Consider the following 21,783-nt stretch of genomic DNA (forward strand, 5'->3'; position numbering starts at 1 on the left):
TGACAGCATGGCAGTTTCCAGGGGTAGGTTTGACACTGCTGTGGCACTCACCACTAGAATTGTTTGGGGTCTGGTTGCTCACCAGGAAAGGCAGAAGAAAAAATTGTCTCTTGTTTTGGGAAATGTTGAGGACAGATTGCCTAGGCATTCAGTAAATTAGGATAAAACACTGTATCCATCATCAGCCTCCTGTTTTGCCTGTTGTTTCTCTGCAAAATGATAGAAAACATTCATCTGAGACACATGTCTAAGCATTAATCAGGCCAAACCCATCAATTCAACAGTGATGCTCTTATTTTATCCAGACTGCACTCTGTAGCAAGAAGCCACATAATTTCTGCATAAATTGTTCTCCCTTTTCCTGTATATTTTTGCCTTTCCGCCTTCTGACTGGTATTTGTTGAAGATATCTATGCACAAAGAGCCTTTTTCTCTTGTGCCCTTCCTGCCCACGTATTACAGTTGAGCCCAAGTAACACGACAAGCAGTTGCTGTAGAAGTTACTGAGATATAAACAGAGAGACACAGCCTTTGTTATCTAGACATGAAGGAGGAAATGGAGAGCAGGGAGGGGCGGGGAGATTTTTTTTTATTAACTTGCAGTTAGAATGGATTCGGGCTGCAACATCAGTGGAAAGGTATATATTTACCTTTAAGTGCCTCACATAGTTCTGTGTGTTCATACGAGCTCCCTTTTACGGTGTGCAATTTCTCTCAGATTCCAGAACCCCCCTCCTCAATGGACTCTTGCAAGGCAGCAGAGCTAGGCCATCTTAGCAGAGAAAATTACAAATTACTAATTTAAGTGCTTCTTAGAATCATTTCCTTTTTGTTTTGTATAATTTCCACACTTATAAAATCAAGCTCTCAGTTAAATGTTTATACAGTAATTCAGCCAGCTTAAGCCATCTGCTAGCGTGGCATCTGCAGAGCTGTTTTGTTGCATCCTCGGTATTGTTTCCTTCACACATCTTTGTAGCCTGGTATTTTGGTTGCAAAAGGATCATTTTATTTTTCAACACAAAAGAAGAGCTGTTTATATCTCTGGATCTAATTGTCAGCTTTATTTCCAAACTCTACCTCAAATCAAGTTCTTATGCCTCTAAAAACCTTATTCTGATTGACATTCACTTTTCAAAACCTATATTCAGTCTTATCTTGCTCTTTTATTATACCTGCCTCTATATCAGTATTCGAAAAAATCCTTATCATTTGTGAAGAGTATAGGTGGGCTTGGAGCATTAGTATTCATACTTGCATGTTAACAACTGTTATAACGTGTACCAGAGGGAAAATATTATTTCTTGTAAATGCTCAATAATTACAGTCTTTATTGCATCAAAACCTGTGTTTTGACAGATAGTGGAAAGCTTTCAAAGTTTGTGTGGGATGGATGACAGATAGCTGCAGGTGGAAAATATTTTTTTAGATATTGTGTTTTCAATCCCTGATACTGTAAATATTCTCCCAAAATAACATTAACCTTCCACACAGCGTTGGTAGTGTTCAATGATAATACGTGTATTAACAAAAGATACCTGGGAAATAATTCTTAATGATTCCACCTAATTAATCTATGGTTGGGACATTAACGTCTCTTTTCATTAAGTTGGGTAGTATGAAAGACTAGAAAATTACTGCTGTGCTGGATTTAGTGCTTTAGGTATAATTTGAATGGATGTGCTAAATTCTTGGTCGTAACTTGCACTAACACCTAGTCTAAGACAAATTAAAAGGGGAGCTTATCTGCTCTTGCACTTTCCAAGAATACTTTGGATGCTTTTAAGCCATTTGCAGCGTATGCCTTTGTGAAGGGATTTTTAAAAATATATACATCCTGTGAGACATTCACCAATAATTTCCAGTGCATGTGATATCTCAGGTTTCGTGAACACTGACACACAAAATGAGGCTGGATGGTCACTTTTTCTGTTTTGCTTTTCTTTTGGTGTGTTTCTTTTAAGTGTGCTGTCTTACTGGATAAACATTTGCATTTGCAGTGGAGTCATATCAACCAGTAGCCTGCTGCAAATGAGGTCATGAGAAGTCTGAGAAAGTTCATCTGAATTTGCAATTCTTTTGTTTGGGATGTAGATATTCTGATCAAGTCTGTGCTTTAGTCAACTGGACCTAACACCTTGATTTGTACTGAAAGCTTAACTCATGTGTTTTAAGAGTTTAATGAGGACAATAGCAATGCTGCCTCCTCGTTTGGACACATCCTGGGTTTTGTGTGAAATGTCTGAGCCTCTGGAGTTTCAAGTGTCTCTTGAGTGTCAAGATACCTCAATAACCTAATGGGATTTTAGGTTTTCAATGAGTTTGAGAGTTATCCAGTTGTGTTTATTCCATCTTGAACACTATGTTTGCAGTGCTTGGTCTATTGAAGTCAATGACAAGGCTCCCACTGACTTTAATGGGATCAGAATTGCCAACCTAGAGAGAAAAGGCAGCGGGATGTAAGATTTCTGTCAACTGCCTTTAATATTGCATCCAAATTGAGAAGGCCACTTCTCTTACTTCGAGGTTGTGGGGATGCTAAAGTGTACTTGACAGATGTCTTGCCAAGGGTTCAAGCTGATTGCTGAGAAGTAGCTCTCAGCAGCCTCTCACAGACCCAGACTGAATGCAAGTTGGGCTTCAGCATCACTCCATTCAGAGTGATTAAACAAGGCAGAGACAAACTATCTGACATCAAGTGCTGCCACGTTTTATTAGTCCCTTGCATCACACAGAAGGCCAGAAGGCACCAGCCAGATATGTGGGCAGATATAAGATGTTCAGATTCCAGCTATGCTTAACTGATAGTGCTCCTGAAAAACAAATTAACAGTGTCTGGCTGCTGCAAGGGTTCAAATCTGAACCCTTTTATCCTTTTCTTCAATGATGAGATGGACCAGCCAAAACTGTAGAGCCCAGCACCATTTCAGATCGCCAGTAACTTTCTGAGGAAGAATTTTTTTTCCAAGAAAAAGTCCAAGGAGCTGAGACAAAGGGTTTGATTTTGTACCTGAACAGTTTGTTTCACAGATGGGACTCCCTATGGAATGTCATTCCTTGAGAAGTCAGCAGGGGTCACTTAAGTTCATTATTTTGCAGCAAATTCACTTTTGGACTTGTCAGAAAGTGAGGGCTAAATATCCTTTAGATGTTTATCATTTATGCCACTGAGTGATTTTCCCTTCTGTAATCTAACCCGGCTGAAAAAAAAAGTGTTCAAAGGTATGTAGGGAGAGTTAGCACAGTTCCAATACAGCAGTTGGACAGAACATCTATTTCAAAAGTTGCCAACTGAAAAAGATTGTGCCACTTAAGACCGTATTGCACTTTAATAGAAATTTATTGTCAAAAGAGTATCCTCCTAGCAGGATATGGCATTGTGGCAGAGCAGGGGATAGAGATCTCATTAGACAGCGTCATTTTTACTTGTATGTAGCAAATGGAAAAATACTGAGATAGAGTCAACTGAGTGGCACCAACAGGAAAGGATCTTCTGTGTGTTTGCTGGGAAGCCAGGCCCATTTCCATTCCTCCTACTGGAGACAGAAGGAGAGCTGTGTATCCCATCAAAAGCAAGCATTTCTCTCTTTGAGTTCAGCACGTGTGCACACTCACACTGTGGAGGTTACTGCAGCTCCAGCCTCCCATCCCAGGGGATCCCCAGGCTCAGGGAATTGTCCCCCTTTCCTCCCACCACTGCTGTGCTCAGCCCCCTCCTCTGCCCTGGCTTTTGGATGGAGCATCTTAGGTCTTCCATCAGCAAAGCTTTGGCTGCATTTTTGGAAAGGGATACAGATCCAAATATTGCAAAAGCTAAATTTCCATGTTGGTTGCTTCTTAAAGGTCTATTTAAAGAGATCATTTAAAAGGAAGGCCTCTGAAATCCACATGGCCTCCAGCAGAAATCCTGGAGTTTTCTATATATTTGTTTTGTATTTCAAAATTTTTCATGTAGGACAAACAATTTATTGAAGTTGCAGTGGAATCACCTAGTTTTCAAGATGGGCCCATCAGAGTCCACCTTGAACATCAACCAGAGGAGTAGCCAAAGAAACCCCTGTCTTTCACCTTTGTGGTGAGCAAGATGTTTCCTTGTTTATGAGAACATCATGCTGTTCTCAAGAAAAATGAGGATGTAAAAAAGCTGGGATGGGAAGAGCCTCAAATTTTTTTGAAGCATTGAGTGTCATGTGTGGTCTTGGAGCTGGAGCTCCTTTAATCCTGAGTTGGTGCCAGCTAGAACTGACTGGTTTATAAATATCACACAGAAACCAGAATTGCTTGGTACATGATCCAGAAGACCTCTGCATCCATCTGTTTTGTACCCAGAGCAGTTTGGAGTTGTTTTAACTACCTGCCTGACTGGATGAGGACACGCTGTGCTCTTGGGGAGCCTTGGCATTGCAGGTTCCTGCTTTCCTGTTAGTGCCAGCACACAGAGCAGCAGGGCTCTCTGAGCTCCCATTCCTCAGCCTCCTCCTCCCTTGCACTGCAGTTTTTGTGGCTAGATTGAGAGCTACAACAAAGGGAAGCTAATGGTTCTCCCAAATTAGACTGTCTTTTGCCAGGGGAGTTTAAGAGGTGCATGGCTTAGTGTAGCAGCTTTGGCATGGTTAGTACTGCAGCAGAGAAGGCTGTCCAAGAAGCCTGGCTGAGGCTGGAAGGAGGTGCTACAGACAAATGAAGAGGACACCATAAAGCCTCTAATCCTCCCAGAGATAAAGCACTGAGGGAGCTAATCAGGGACATGTAAATTATCAGCATAGCAGATGTAAGAAAGAGCATTGCACAGAGAGCAAAATAGAGTTCAGCAGAACATAGGTCTCACCAGATGTGCAAACACACACCTAAGCTGATAGAAATAGGAGCAAGGAATATGCAGTCTACAGCAAAATTTAGGATGACCCAGTAATGTTGTTCCTGACCTTACCTCTATTGTGGAACTTAGACCCGACTTTCTTCGCTCTCTTTGTTCTCCTATTGATTAACCTGGGTATGAATGTTATCTTTTTACATTTATTTTTTTCTTTGCTACTTGGTTTGTTGCAGTTTATTTATTGTGTGATTGTCCTAAAAGAGCAAAGGGACCTCAACATAGCAACTGAAAGCACGGAGATGCAAAGGTGCTTCATAGTCTGACAAGGTCAAGTATCAATAGCTCAATGCACAAAACTCTGCTAATAGATGTGAATAAGATGTGTGCAGATGTCTACATCTGCAATACCAAACAATTGCATGAAAAGTGGCTGTAGGAGCTCAGATACTTTATTAGTGTTCATTAGACATTTTAAATAAGCAATTTATAGTATAAGTATGTAAATATACACATGCACTTTTGAATTTCAGCATTGGAGAAAGACAACCTGCTGCTGGGAAATATCAGTTCCTGCATCTGTAGAGCTGCTGTTGGACATGTACTGATTTCCTAATAATAGTCAAAGTAATCATTCAACCTACATTTAGCATGCTGGGATTTAAAATGCAAAACAGCAACATACTTCATGCAAATGTCAACTCTGCCTATGGTCTAGGGTGCATGTCCAGAGGAGGAAACAATAAGTTTATTCTTCTCCCCAATTAGACTTTTGTGAAAGGCTCAGTTATGTCTCCAACTATCACATTGAACACGCACTAAAGCAGCACATTAATGTGCCTTTTAATGCTTCTTAGGAGTAGATCAAAAGAAATGTCAGGTGCACTTTACATTCCTCCCGTGATGTGTCTGAGGCTGTTAGTGCATCACCTCTGCAAGGGCCGTTGTTCCCAGCCTGCTGTGCTCTGCTGGGACACTGCTCTCCAAAAATGCTCAGGGATTTACCTCCATCCCACTGCACCTCGTGTCTTGGCTGCACAGCTGGAGGAAGCCAGTAGAGTCATGCTGCTGTCCCCAAAAGCAGGGTTTGGCCTTTGCTTTTCAGTGGGAGAAAGAGTTGTTGAAATCAGTCCTGGAGAAAACATCTTAAAACTCAAGATGCTGGAAAATGGAACTTAATTAATGGGAGCAAACTTGCAAACCTCTGCAGCAAACTGTTATTATTTTGCTTGCTTGCTTGAGGGAATATGTCAGAGCAGTGTTTACCTTTTCTTAGGACAGGCTTGGCTGTTCTACCCATCATTTACTTTTACGTGATTAGCAGGTGAACTTGCAGCTCTGTCACTTTAAACACAGGGTGCTTAAAATGTGCAAGAGACAACTTTCCTTAACCAGGACAGCATTGTCATTGCACTGGCCCTGTGTCCCTTGGCTCCACAACAGAGTAGTGACTGATGCAGCTCACTGTCAGCACATGGCTCTTGTTGGAGTAAGGGGCTGATATTGGCCAAAAGATTGCAGAGTTCATTTGGCTTGTGAGACACAGTCAGGATATCACAGGCATCCTATGCTTCACCAGACACTGAGAATAGAGCTGAGCCTCTGAGGTTTGCAGAGCTGAGTAGAGCTTAAAAATGGAGGATAAAGAGAAAAGAAAATGTACCTGGTGTCAGCTATAGGGATGAAACTGCAAAGCAGGAGACAAGGCTAAGGAAAGTATGTGAGGAGCAAGAAAACAGAAACGCTGCAGGTTGAGATGGACGAGGACAAGAAGCTGGAATTAATGCAGAAGTAGGCAAGCAGTGAGAAGAGTTCAAGTTTTGTAACAAAGTTCATTTCTATATGTTTTCCTCTTTCAAATGGATGCTTTGAATAAAGAGTACTTTCATTTTCTGTGAGGCAGAGGTGAATAATAAGTACCTCATCTGGGGACGCCGATCTCCCCAGCATCAGTCATCTGCTTGCAGCCTTACACTCCGGCAGTGCTTTGGCTGAGCAAATTAGCCTGAAGTGTTGTGCCCTTGGCTGGCAAATCCTTTCAACCCGGTTGAACGGACAAAATGAATACCCAGATTGTTCCTACGTCTGTTATTCTCTCGTGTTTATCTGGCTGAGCTGTCAGTCAGGCCATTATAACTGTGGTGCACACTCAAATGACTTGTCCACTCACAAAAGCAGAGTCTGTTGATGATAAGCTAAACAAAACTGGAGAGCGACTGTTGACAGAGTTGAGGATCTTGCGAATGTCTCAGGTAAAAGCAGAAATGCAATTTGGGAAGGTACAGACTGAGCTTTTCTTAGGGGTGTGTGGTTTTAAGGTGTTCACCGGGATTTGTAGGCAGACGCTAAATGGGCTGACATGTAATGAACTGGGCTCCTCTCTACTTTAAACAAATTAACCGGCACCAAGAAGATTTCTGAAACTTGAACGTAAGGGCATATTGCACTTCCAAGAATTAATTAGCCTGAAAAGACATAATTGACTCAAGCAGGCTTTGCCAGGGCAGAGCGTTGCTGCCCCAGCCATGTGCCGGGAGGAGGGACAAACACCCACAGTGCATCGGGTGGGCAGTGGGGAGCAGCCAAGCCTTCCCAAAGGGCTCTGCACAGACAGCCCTGGGCTTTAATTGCCCTTTTCTGATTTGCAGGACCTGAGGCTTTGAATACAAGGGCTGCTTGCTCCTTCCAAGGCAAGGAGAATGTTTGCATGATGGGTGCTTATCAGTTTTACTCATAAAAAAGGACTGGGCTTCTTAAATATCCAGCAAAGCAGTGAATGACACAAGTGGAGTGTTGTATGATTTATTTTCTGAGTTTTTTCATGAGGACACTGAGTTAGAAGTAGGATTCTGAGCCACTCCTGAAACTTATTTGATTGCATAAAATTAAATAATGCACTGCCTTTCTGCTGAATGGGACTGTAGCCAAAGCCACCTCGGTCCTTTAGTCTGATGCTTGTGGCAAAAATTAACAAGCTAAAAGTTTACAGATTATGAATGTGAAGAGTCTCAGGTGTTTGAGCAGTGCTGAGCTGCATAACAGAAAGTGTCTCCTTCAGTTCCTTCCCTTTCTGCAGTAGAGAGAAAATACAGGACTGAGTAAGACTGCAATGGTTCAAATCCTCATAAGTGTCATGAAGAGGCAGAGGAAAACTTAAACAAGGAAGGTCCTATGTCTTGCTGAGAGTTTGTTAAGATGCACAGTTAGGGAGGGAGATGCTGCTGAGAGCGTGGCACAGCACGGCAACAACTCTTTTATCAGCACCTGGTGCCTTCAAAATCCCAACCCCAGTAGCCTTGTTGGCGGTGATGATAACTGTAACGGATGGAACAGCTATTTTTCATCAAATGCTTGTTAGTCAATTTATTAGACTCCTAATATACTAATGCACTCATTTGGCAGGCATCTCAGCAAACGAGGCTCGCAGTGGAGTGTACTCACTCAAAGTCACGGTAACTCGCAGGTTGCTGATTTCTCATCAGCACTCAGAAGATAATTTGCAAATGTGCCATTTATCATTATGCGCTTTGTAGAAGCAGATCTCCTGAACGGGATAAACAGATAAGAGAGTCTAATAACGAACATTTCCTTCCCCAACAACACTTCCAGCTTCTAGAGTATTATGTTTTATATACCTTGCAGATGCTGCACCTCTGTGTGCACCAGAGTTTGCCTGTGCTAGTGAAATAGCTGGGCACACAGCTTTTAAAGGATGGCTAATGCCCTTATCCATCTCTCTGCCTATGGAACACAGAGTTGAACCAGGTTAGACATTGTCTTCTGGAAGACATAAGATTTCTATTTGTTGCAGCTTAAAAGCAATGGGCACGTGTGGACTTCACCATGAAAAGTCACCACTTACCTTCCAGCTTTCCTTTTCTCACTGGAAGCACGAGCACGTGTGAAAGCCCCTGTTAAAGCCAGCAAAAGGATTATTCAGAGGCGGGATGATGTGGATTATATGGTGCAGGTTGCTGAAGGAGCACTTTTTTCCACACCAAAGACAACAGACTTTATGGATGCTCTGACCTGCGCTGCTGTTCACCACTGTGTTCGAGTCTGCATTGCTGGCTGCTTTTTATTTGCTTGTTCACTTTTTACTGGGAAGAAGTCGAAAGTAACAGAAGCCCAGTGATCGGTCTGCAAATGTGATTCCCATCTCCCTCTGTGACATTCAGGGTGGAAGCCCTGCATACAAATCGTTACTACTTATTTTTGCTTCTGCAGATGTGATTTTATTAAATGAAAGGTGTAACAAGAAGCCCAGCACAGGCAGGAGCCCTTTTGCCAAATGGCTCTATGTGTTTAGCTCTGTGACTGCTCTCCAGCAGAGCTGGGAAACCATGCAAAGATATTGATAATTGATTCCGTTTTATATAAGTTAAAAACTAGCTTTTCCCTCCTAGTGTGAAGGTAATGGGTTTTGCCTGTAGAAAGATAATAATTCTATGAACCATTTCTACGCCCTCTACTAAAGAATAGTACAGCTTGCACTTGAACGTAATGCCCGTGTCAGCTCAGCTTTTTAAACATTCATCTTAAAAGAGTCTTCAAGGACTGGAAAGAGATCTTCCCCAGATGCCAAGCTAAGTTTGAGGAACTTAAAAAGTCATGAGGATCCTGTCAATTAATGTGTTTATTCTCATATGCCTACTCTGGAAAAAAACATCTTCAGACATGAAAGCTGTTTTCTTTAAATTAAAAAGTTGTCATTGCATTTAGTTTTCATAGATAATGGAGAGGGGATTTTTTCTTCTCCTCTCTACTGTACTGGGGGATAAATGCATCTTTTTTTACTTCTTACCTTTTTCCTCAGAGTAATCTTCATTTACTGCATGAACAAAAAAATCAAGAAGGAAGAAGAGAGCTAAATTGAAACCTTGTCTCCAAATCTGTATGCAGGAGGTGACTTGATTTAGAAGCTTTAGGTAATTTCTTTTTTGTTCACACTCCTTCAGTTGAAAGGCTTCCACAAACAGTGTTACAGCACGGAAGGGAGGAGATGGAGAAATTTATCAAGCTATTTATCAAATTATTTTCACAGTCTGTCAAAGTCATAAGCATGCTGGAAAAGAAACATAAAGAGGGTGTTGAAACAGAGGAGCACGTCTGAGTGAGCAGCAGGACTGCAGCACGACCAGAGCCATGGGGACTGCTCCTGGCTGTGGCTGCATCTGCCCTCAAACCCAGCCCAGGCACCCGGGGAATTAAATCCAGGCTTGACAGGTTATAGATTGAGAAAATGGGAAAGGAAACAGCAAATCTGGCCCAGTGGAAGGTGTCCCTGGCCACGGCAGGGCACTGGAGCTAGAGGATCTTTAAGGTCCCTTCCAAAACAAACCAGTCTGTGGTTCTGTGACTCTGTGATCACTGAGCAGAGGGAGAGGTGAAGGGCATAGACATCCCCTCTCAGTCTCTGCTGAGAATTACAGCTGGGGATGGTGTTGACTCGAAATGGTGCCCATCCTGGGGCAGGGAGTGAATTGTATCCTGAGATGGGACCCCTCCTGAGATGGGACTTGGGAGACAGCTCTGGCAAAGCAGAGGGAAAAATAAACAAAAATACAACTGAGAGTGAAGGAACCAGTCTAGTAAGAAATCTTTAATTTCTAATGAGCTTTAAAGGATTTGAGAGAGTTGATTTTTTTTTAACAAACCAGTTCAAGTACATGCCTTCAGATTATAAAAGTACCTGAAATTGCCTAGAATATCAGCATGCATAGCTTGTTAATATTTACATATATTTACATGGGAAAACAAGAGAAAGATCTACAGTTATTTACAGTCTACATAGGAGAAGAGAAAGGCAGCATAATTGTATTTCCTAAAATACAGTAGTTGAATAGTCAGCACATGCATATTAAGATATATTTGCATGATAGAACGCAAATGTTTTAAGACGTACCTTTTAAACTCCCTGTGCTAAGGTATAGCATAATAAAGGTAATTTTTTTTTGTGTTTTGTTTCTAGTCTATTTGCATCAAGTGCTTTAAAATGTTCACTAACACAGCGGCAGCATTATTTACCCTGGCAATTAAAGCAACAGTACACACGATAATTTCCTACTAACTAGCAACAAGCTGCTGGTGAATGAAATATCTATTGTTTCTCATTACCCATCGACCAACATACAGGGATCTCTCCTTGTAAAGGCAGTGCCTAAGCTATCACCATTAATTATAGAAGTAATATAAATGAGACTCTACAGTATGTACTAAATGAAATATTAACAAGACCAGTGTCTTTGAGCCTGAAAGATGCACTAACAGGGCACACTTTACAGCAGGCTATCTATGAAAATCACACATACATAATACAGGAGTGCCTGGCTTACAGCTCTAAGCCTAGACTTTAGAGGCCTGTTTGCTAGATCTGTATTATTGCAAAATACATTCCCTTAATTAGTTTCTGGAAGACAGAGTTGGTAGTTACTTTCTTACCATGATACTTCCCCATCATAACACCCTGTGGTTTTTCAATGCATTGTGTTATTGAACTGTGTGTCTGTGTGTGTGTGCATATGTGTGCATGTGGATCAACAGATGAAAAACAGTCTTTATCTTTAAAACCTAAACAAACAGCTCAGTAAGTATCTGTCCCAAAAGGTCACTTTCTTAAAAAGCAGTGTGTTGTGTGTTTTTTTTTTTTTCACTCATGTCTGAAATAAAATTCAGTCTAAAAAATTATCTGTGCAATGAAGGAAGAAGCCAAATGTCAGCACTGCGATGATATTCTTTGCAATAATGCATATGAAAAAGTCTACATTTGGACTAGTAATAGTATTAAAAAGCTATATAAATATATACAGCATATACAGTACTGTATGTATACATACATTTATATAAAGTATATATATAATTAAAGTACAGAAAAACCATAAAACATTTCAATTCAGCACAAGTTAATAACAGAAGTGATTTCAATGAACTCTCATCTGTGTATGCCCAAGCACCAGCCAGAGCAGTTCTGATGATTTAGTTGCAGCAGTGTATCTGATCTCTCTTTTTTTGGCAGAATATGTTTAGTGTCAACAACTTGTTTGCTCAGCTCTTTAAATTGCCCTTGCCCAGAAGAATCCACCTTTTGCTGTCAGGTTATGTGTCTCAGGAGGATTTCCAGTCCTCCACAGGATTTCCAGTTTGACTGTGGCCAACAAGTGGTGACAGACTTTGTATTTGTGATCGTGTTTGTGTAAATGTGCCTCACAGAAGGTGAGCTGCCACAGATGCTCAGGTGTGAGCAGCCCCAGCAGTGCTGGGATGCCCAGGGACTGTCCCTGACATCTCTTTGCTTCTCACTCCACTGGCCAGTGCTGGACACAGGGCAGGGGACAAGCAATGGACTGCAGCCTCATTTCTTCAAACTGATCTCACCCTTACCCTGTTACTCTGAAATGAAAATCGATATTTTTTCTCAGGGATTCTTCCCAAATCTAGAAATGAGCAGAAAGCATTCTAAAGAATGCTGCATCGCTCCACTGCTCCAAACCAGTCTGTGAGAAGAAAAGATCATAGACATTTGCATGCAGTGTTCAAAACTGCCATTTCAGTGGAGCAATGATGTCTTAAAAGTGTAAATCAGGTGTGAACGGGGGTTCAGTGGGCAGGAGAAGGAATTGCAGCACTGATGTGCCTGGAAATGTGGTGTTGATAAAGAGGCCTGTGAAGAGTGCTGCTGCTCCTGCCCTGAGAGGCTGGTGGAGCAAGGTAAAGTCACAGGCTTCATTATAGTTTGTAGAGCTTAATGTGGCTCTCTGTCGGCCTTGAAACATTTTTCACAAGCTGATTGTGGACTTTAATAAGATTCTGAAAAAGAAAGAAATACGGTGCTGCCTGTGGGAACCAGCTCCCTTCCAGGTGCTGTGCAAAAGCATTTAAGTTGCACGGTCTGGTGTTGTTTAAACCATTGTGTGGTTTTAGCTGAGATATCCATGAGGGGCTGGCAGATACAATACCAGACCTATGGGAAATATGTGCCCTTCTGAAAGACAGCTGTGGAGCACGTGGGATATCTTGAGGCAGCTCAGATGTCTCAAGATCCATGTTAGGCAACTGAATCCCACCCCTGGTATGCCATGATGGCTCTGCCTAGCATATGCAAAGGGTGGGAGAGACGAATGCATGGACCATCCTTTCAGGGAGTATTTCCCTCTAAAGCATCCATTTTTTAATAACTCGCTGTTGTTTTGGCTACTTAGAGTTTTACCAAGTTCTCTGTGATCTGGACAAAAGAATTAGATGAGAGAGGGAAGACATTGGAACAAGACCCAGAGTAGCAGACAGCTACACAGGTTAAAGAATTAAGTTTATACAATAGAGAAAAATAGGCATGATTTTAAACGATAATTACATTTTTGTCAGCTACTTTGCAAACCTGGTTCTACATCTTCTACACGTTTTAACAATGGTTTGTAATATAACACTTTATACTTACACAGTGCTTTTCCAAATTAAGTGTGAAAGCACTCCATAAATCTGAATGACTCCTCACAACACCCCTGTGAGGTGGGTAAATAAGAGTACTCTCCCCATTTTATAGCTGGGAAAAGTGAGGTACATGGAGTTGAAGTGACTTGTCCAAGCTCGTTAAGGAAGGAAAAGTCAAAAAGAGGAAAACAAGCCAGTTCTTCTGACTTGGTGTCCTGTATTGTATTTTTTTTTTCTCCTGTGAAATGATTGCAGAAAATCTGTTTGATACCAGATGTTGGAGGTTGGAAGTTTTCAAGTGCTACCATTGCTGTAATTGAGAACATACAGGGGGGTTGCATAACACAAACAACATGGTGCATTATCAAAACACATTTATTACAATGGACACGATTTCTTTTGCAAAGTTAAAACCCAGAATGTAAGTTAAATATAGCTGCATATACTGAATAGTTGAAATAATCACTAGGTCTTAATGCCTCAGCAGTTGAAAACAAATCCTCTTTCGTGAACTACTGCAGTTTCCTTACTCAAAGAACATAGCACACTTATCTCCTATAATGTATGTAAAGAATACTGTAAATGTGTAAGGGTCTTAATGACACTAAGAAAAGTTACAGCTTGAAACCAACTATGCTTTGCAAGTAGAGGGGCTGATGGAGTTTTGAGTCTTTGTAGTTGGGAATTAGTTGAAAAAGGAATACATCAGAGGGAAAAAAAGCAGACCTTATAGATTTTGGTTTATCCGTTGTATTATCTTCTAAGAGATGCTTTGCTGGTTTAATTGTGGTGATGGGGGAAGGGGAGGTGGTTGAGAACCTCTGGTTTAGATGTGGTTTGGTGAGAGCTTTGAAAAGACTGTGAATACAGTGTCAGTTCAGGTCACGTTTTCCTGCTGGCACTTGGGTGGAAATAGGACCTGAAGTCAACTGAGCCCGGTTTGGAGTTTAGATCATATTTGGCAGCTCCAAAGTTTTATTTTTTAGCTGCAGATATGATTTCAGTTTCACGCTCTCCCAAAATAGCAAAAGCAGGTCTCAATTTCATATTTCCTTGCTGAAAAAGCAATCAAGGAATCCTGTTTTCTTACAGGACATTGATACATACATATTCTGAGTGTTATTCGTGAGATAACTGTGCATCTGGGGTTCTCTGAGTAAGAAGACTGCAGCAGGAACTGAACAGTTCTCCTCTCATCTCACAGGCGGGACTAAAACTTGTTCAGTTCATTGCTGGAAAAGTGACTGTTCCTCACAGACCTGAGTTATCCCAGTAGGAAGAGGAGCAGAGTAATGCCTGACATTGAGAAGTGGCTTCCTCAGATACAGCTGGCTTCAGCCATGGGTGATATCACCAAACAGCTCTTAAGATGCTCCTAAAAACACTTCAGATACTGAATCCTGGAGGTTGAATGAGGACACGAGGATTTTAGATGTGCTAGTGTTTTTTGGAAGAGGTCATTGTGTTCCACATTGCTCACAAGGACTTGGGCTTGATATGAAAAAGGAATAAGTGTAGTTTGAGGAAGCTCTGCACCACAGTCCCAGCTTGGGGGTTGTAGCAATACCAGAAGGAGATAAATCCATTCTGAGGGCAGTTTTCTCCCAGCTGCCCCCAGGCAGCACAAACCCCACTGAGCCCACCCTGAGCATCAGCACCAGGGTCACAACAAGCAGTGGAGCAGATCCTCTGCCACTGCTCCAATCTGTGGAGCCTCTGAGAAGGAGCAAACCTGTGCGAGCTCCCACCAGGTGAGGTGAGGCTGGAGGAATGTCAAAACTGCAGCTGTCACTTTAGGGTTTGGTCTGGATAATATGGAACCGATTGTAGTGGAAACAGATTCTGTATCATTTTGTTTGTTGTTCCAAGGAGGTTTTATATTTGACAACAAATCAGGAAAATGGCCACTGCTGAAGCCAGCTGGTGAGGTGTTTTTCCCTCTAACAGAATGAACTCTTCAGGGTGCTTATCAGAGGCACAGAGAATCTATGGGACACCCCATTGGTTTCATATCTGGAATATGTTCATACTACCTTGGTTGCTAGGTTGGGTCAGTGGTTGGACTTGGTGATCTTCCCCAACCTTCATGACTGTGTGATTCTACCTCACACTGCTTGTAATGAGTTATTCAGCTGTAAATGGTATGCTCACAGTGCCTTTGTGTGGGTCTGATATTTTACTGTTAGGGATGTGTTGGCTTTGTCTAATAGTCCTGATATGAATAACAGGAACAGCCTGAAGAGTTTTAAGGACTTGCCTTTTTATTTTATTTGAGCTGCTTGCCTTGAATCTGGCCCTTGTCACAAGTACTCTCCTCTCATGTCATTTTGAATTCACCTCTTTCTGCTGGCCATCTTTTAAAATGCTCTGTGCTGAACTTAACCTCAGGCTACCAAGATAACTGGCCTTTATCCTTAATTTTTAATAAGAAAATAAACCCCTCCTTTTCAAATAAGCTGATCCTGTCTCCCTGGCAGACAATGTTGAGTGCTGTGTGCTCTTAACAGAGTTTAGAGTGGATCCTATTCATTCATAGTTGATAAATATACAGATAAGTTATGGCTTTGTTTCTATTATTTATATGCTTGGAATGTAAACTTACTTCAGAACAAAAGTCTAATTTCAGAAAATAAACATGCATTTGAAGGTAGACAAATCTAAAAACTAAACATTAGCTGTGTAATATGTTTTCTTATCAGGAACATAAATGGTATCTCAGAATACTGGCGGATGCATTACATATATTAATGAGGGTTTACCATGTACTGTATCTCAAGAACCCCTTTTCTTTTACTGTTAAGATATGCAATATTAATTTGCATTCAGTGCCATCAGTTACAAATTGACTGCTAGCAGTTATGAAATAAATGCCTATAACTAGTAGCTACTTAGTATTTTCAACTCAACAAAGGATTTTAGAAGGATGGATAATTTAGATCTTTGAGCCTCAACTATAAATAAACAGCAACTGCTGTATAAATCCCACCCTGCTGCAGAGGAAGATTGTATTACAAAACTGACAAATGATTTGCGGAAGAGAATGATGAACCCTTATTACTAAGACACTCTTCAACTTAATCCAAAACAAGATTCCCGGGTAATTTTACGTGCACTGGAAAGATTGATAGCGTGGTGCTTGCCCAGCAGCTTTCAAATGTTTGACTGGATCGGAAATGGCATTGAGGCATGATTAAAGATTCAGTTGGGCTTCTCACAAATTCTTTATCCTGTGTATTCATTATTGCAACCCGCTGCCTTTGTTGCAGGTTAAAGAAGGCTGACCCCAGCTCTGGTGATTAGCACCCTGTACAACTGTGGACCTATGGAAAAAAATGTTTAGGTTGCCTGACGCTTTTAGCATTGTTTATCAGCTGAAATTGTTGGGGGGGGGCGGGCTTAATCACAATGGATCAGGGAGAGTCTGTGACAACTGACAAGCTCATTGTTTAAGACATTTTTTAACGAAGTTGTTAACATTAATTCTTTTATATAGTACTCTAATCTTCTTCAAATTATGTTCTGACATGGCACAAACTGCTTGGCATTGAAAGTCATTCAACAGTGATTAAAGTGCTCTTTTTATTGGTTTAAGAATGTTTCATCTTGTATCAGCAGTATGGAATTGTTTACTAATTAGATTGCCTAACATCCTCTGCTGTTGTATGCTGATGATATGTGAACAGGAAAGCTGATGAGCAAAAAATTAAAACTTGTTACTAAACTGTCATAAGGCCCAGCATATAAAGATGTCATTCAAAGGACTGTGTTCATAAGGGATGAACAATATTTGCTGAGAAACAGAGCAGTTTCTGCCTACCAGTGCAGGCAGTTTGCACTTTTCTCCAGCTCTGGCTCTTCACAGATCATAGATGCAAAGGAAGGATTTATGCCTTGGGAACCTTCCCATTCAGCATGGCATATATGATGCTTCTAGGCATCCCACTTTGGGCAGGAGGTTGGGATGGACACCCTTCCCAACCCAAAACGGGATTTGATTCCTGTGACTCTGATGCTCACTCCTCTCTGTCCTCGGAAAAGCCACTTAGGCAGGTCCTCAATGTCTGAATGCAACCAGATCACAAAGGAAATTAGGGGCTTAAATGGCTCTGAGAATCTGGGATTTACCTTCTGTTACATAGTTTTTCTGTCTGAAGCATTCTCCTAGGCTTGATGTCCTAGTTCATGTTTGTCCATAATTGTGAGATACTAAAGCTTTACCCTCTGTCAACGAAGGGTTAAATACAACTGCATTTCTCTTAAGTAATAAGAAAGGTACTTTTCTTTCAATGATAGAACCATTGAATTTTCTTCTTCCAAAACAGCCAACATGATTGAAACATTTAGAAAGAAGTAAGGATACACACAGCCAAAAAGCAAATGGCACGTTGCTTACATCCAGTTCTCAGCAAAACACTGGAGGCATCGCAAGATAAAGTGCTTTGGGCTTCCAGCCACACAATCTTTTATCACTCAAAGTAAATATCCTATGCTCACACAGGGAAAACTATTTTCTTCAGGAGTCTAGCTTGTGTCAATGCTCAAGGTATAAAGCACTGCTGTTGTGTTCTGGGACGTTTTTCTGCCTGATGAGAATTTTGTTTAAACATCGTCAAATTCGACTCATTTGAAAAGATAAATTATTGTTTGGGTTGGATTTTGAGCTGGCTCTGATAAACTTCCATTTTATGAATTAGCTGAATTCTATTAGAGATAGCCTGAGTTTAGCTTGGCTGGACAGATGCTTTTCAGCAATAGCTTGAGGGCTCTCGCTCTGCATTGAGCAATTCAGTTTAATTTTACCTTTCTAATGAAAGTCCAGTTGAATTGCTTGCAAAAAACTAATAATACTTTTTAGGGGCTTTGAGACATTCTAAACAGCTGAATACAGTGATCATACCTGTACTGTGGAGCTTTATAGGATAGTGGAAATGAGCATAGAATTTTATTGTTCTCTATTAATATTATTTTTAGTAGAACTCTCTTCCATTTCTGCTACCACCTTTAAGATACTTTCTCTTTTTTTAAAAAAGATACTGGTTTAATAAGAGGATTACTATGTATTATACTAAATTTAAAAATATTTTGGTCTGTTGATAAATATATGCCTTTCAAAATACTTAATACAGACAGTTTTGGTTTACCTTGTGATGGGAGATCATTTCTAAGCTGTGGAGTCATCATTATCAGTTTAATCCCATCTGCTGTGGAAAATGCATGTCTTGCAAACAAATATGCACTTCTTTGCTGCTACAAAGTTGAGATGCCTCAAATAAGGAGAACTGGGGCTTTTTAAACTGCTTCCTGTCCTTGAAGGATGAGAATGCAAAGTAGAGGTCTTCTGCAGGTTGACCCCTCTAGCAGCACCCTGAGTTTCCTTGGTTGTGACAATGAAAGGCCAAAAAAAAAAAAAAAAAAAAAAAGGAGCAGAGGAAAATCACAAGAGATTGAAGCCTATTCTCTTTTCCCATTAAATTATCTTAATGTGGCAACAACTAATTTCTCTTCATTTACTTTTTCAATTGCACTTGGCAGCCTCTTTATTCTGATTCCTATCAGCTCATAATTAGTTACCACAGAAAGGACTAAGATGTACATAAATAATCATAAGATGCCAGATAAACTCTATCGGTTTTAAATTAGTGTTGTGTTTTGCTAATGCGCTCTCACCTATTATTTTTAATTATAGTTTACAAAGCAAAATAGCTTCTTGCCCTCTCCCCAGCTGTGCTGGCACTGTGCTTTTAGTCTGTGCCAGGGAATAGTCCATTGCCCATGCCAGGGTGCTTGCCCCAACCCTGTGGCCTCCATCTGCAGGTTTCTGTTGGGACAATTCAGAGAAACCCATTCTTCCTGTTTGGTATTTAAATTTAAAAAAAAAAAAAAAAAGGAAAGGAGAAACAGAGAAATCAAGAAAAATTTTAAAAATTCCTTCTGATCCACAAAAACCTCTAATCTATCCACTCCGTTTCTTAAAGCATTATAAGACATGAGAAATGGTTGTTACAGAGTAAAACTCCACTGGAAAGGCTCGTGTCTCTGCAGCACCAGCCCTGTCTCTGCCTGCAGCAGACAAATGCTCTCACATGGCAGCAGTGACAATTGCCATGGGGAGACCTGATCCAAGATCCATGGGCAGGTTTGGCACCAATCCCGACTGCACTTTACATGATAGGTCTTAATTGGAGTGGCCAGGTTAATTTTGCACAAGAGGTTTAAAAAACCCAAACAAACCAAATCCATCTATCAGGCTGTGTTGCAGGTCGGGGTGCCTGAGCCTATGGTCCATGATTTCTGTGATGCAAAGGGAAATTTTGAGGTGCTGCTTTCAAACCTGGCTCAGCTGTTCTGAGTCAAACAGCACCTGGTAAACACAATCCAGTGTTTACCAAAAAGGGGCAAAACACCCAAGCTTGGAGCTATGGGTCAGGATTCTCTTTTTCTTTTCTTTTGCCTTTAGAGGGAAGGAAAAGAGAAAAGTCTCCATAGAAGTGGTTTGTAAATAAGTGTCCAAGAGGCAGTGCCCTCAGCAGGGCTGCAGCCTTGTCCCCAGGCAGGTGACCCTGCCAGCCACGCTGCTTTGACAGCACGAGACACGGCTTCAAAGGGCTGCGGCAGAAATTACACGGATAACAACAAACCATATAGTATCTCTCTATGTATTTATATAATTTTGCTTATTTCTCTCTCTCTTAATTAATTTTTTTTTTTTTTAATTGCAGCAACAAGGAGCTGCCACGAGCGTGTACTGCGGCACGGCGGCGGAGCTGGAGGGGCTGGGGGGGATGTACTTCAACAACTGCTGCCGCTGCCTGCCCTCGCAGCAGGCACAGGGAGATGCCACGGCTGCTGCCCTCTGGGAGCTGAGCGAGAGGCTGATCCAAGAACGAATTGGCAGCCAGGCCAAATAGCAGGGAGCTCCTGGAAGGATCAAAACACACGAGTGTGTGCACGCTCGGAAACTGCCAACGCTGGAACCTGTCCAATCTTATCATCTAGAGGGTTTCCATGTACCTCAGATACAGATTAACCAGTGTTAAATGAAATAATAGCAGTCACAACATAGTGAAAAATGTTAAGTACTAATGGGAGGTGGGGAATACTGCGGGTTAAAGGGACAATGCGGCTTCCTGGGGCTTAGTTAGTCTCGGTTCTCTTTCTTTTGATTATAGCCTGTTCAAAGTGTAACCCAAGGAGGCATCTTTTGTCTTATTTTAGAAAAGCAATTCTGCAAAAAATGTCTGTTGTTTTGATTAATGGGTAGGTACGTAGCCCAATATGGGATTTCCTCCTTATTTTGATAATTACTGTCTGTTAGGCTTTAGGTATTGACTGGGAGATGGTAGTTTTGTTGATTCTTTTTCCCTGCAAGGATTTTATTGGGTGTGGCAAATCAAAAGATTATTGAGGAAAGAAAACTTTTCTGCCTTTGACTCTTGGCTGCAAATACATCTGCGCTGTCTAGAAAAAGAAGGTGCAGGAAGACATCTGAACAGTAATGGTAAAGTCACAGCTAATTAAATATTTCTGATTTTTTTTTTTTCTTAAAAGATTACAATAAAAGATATGTTGTAAACCATTCCCTAAGTACTGTCAAGTTAGCAAAGATGATGATGTCTCCTTAAGAACACACAGAGTGTAATCAGGGGTTTAAATGGTATTTCCATCCATTTCTCGGTTCACAGTTTTATGGAGTTTTTTTCCTTGAAAGTTCACAGTTTCTCAGTTCTCCTGATACTGTATCCCATTCCAAATCTGTCTTTTCTTTCCATTTAGATTCAATAAAACAACATGCTTGCTTGAATATTGTCACCTGAAGAAAAAGTTTGTCTCATTTCTGCAAATGTCTTAATTCCATTTTTTTTAGAAAAGAAAACTTGAGGAAAAATAAAGAGCTTCTTGTTGATGCCAAGAAAACGCTGTTTTTTTCTTGTTTCTTTCTGAGTTCATTTTTTGTATTTTGTGCTTTGTAGCTGTCTTCATGCCAGAAGGTTGTTCTAAGCCATCCTCAGTCCAGCATCACATTTTCTGTAGACAGAATATAAACAAATGAATAGAAGGACACATTGTTAATAGAAGTTTATTTGATCCCCTTATTATTTCTGCTTTATTGTTAACAGTCTGCCTTCTATGATTTTTTTCTTGTCTGCAATCACAGTACATTGGATTTGTTGTTGAACAGGAGTTAAAGTCAAGATTCTACCCAAGTGCAACCTCAGCTGCTCCTTCCTTGTCTGCTTCCTTACCTGATGCCACAGTCTTTCCTAAAGCAGCAGTAAAGAATATATGGCCTTTTTTTATTCCTGCTGTGCCACCTCTGGAGCAATAGCTTCAGGAGACAGCAAATCCTGCCCACTCATCTTCCCTGACTCTCCACAACCCCTTCCCCAAGGACAGCACATCCTGCATTGAAACACTTGGTGGAATAAAGAAATAAAAGGGGCTATTCCAGAAAGAACAACACCTCTTGTCAGCCTTTTGCAGATTAAAAAAAAAAAAAAAAAAAGGGTCTTTAAAAGGTCTTTCTTGTCTTGTAGAAGTTTATG

General features: G+C 41.0%; 2 protein-coding genes across 2 annotated transcripts in view; one reads left to right on the top strand and one right to left on the bottom strand.

Annotated features, from left to right (window-relative positions):
* The window catches only part of WWOX (WW domain containing oxidoreductase), a 475,749-nt gene extending 454,595 nt beyond the window's left edge, over positions 1–21,154 (top strand). Inside the window, exon 9 of the mRNA XM_088172060.1 lies at positions 19,960–21,154. Coding sequence (XP_088028186.1) covers positions 19,960–20,148 — 189 coding nt within the window. The 3' untranslated portion in view covers positions 20,149–21,154. The remainder of the gene's footprint in view (positions 1–19,959) is intronic.
* The window catches only part of MAF (MAF bZIP transcription factor), a 192,370-nt gene continuing 180,989 nt past the window's right edge, over positions 10,403–21,783 (bottom strand). Inside the window, exon 3 of the mRNA XM_014874458.2 lies at positions 10,403–21,265. The gene's annotated coding sequence lies outside the window, so the exon portion shown is untranslated. The remainder of the gene's footprint in view (positions 21,266–21,783) is intronic.

This window comes from Sturnus vulgaris, chromosome 12, assembly GCF_052056855.1.
Source record: "Sturnus vulgaris isolate bStuVul1 chromosome 12, bStuVul1.hap1, whole genome shotgun sequence".
Classification (NCBI taxonomy): Eukaryota; Metazoa; Chordata; class Aves; order Passeriformes; family Sturnidae; genus Sturnus; species Sturnus vulgaris.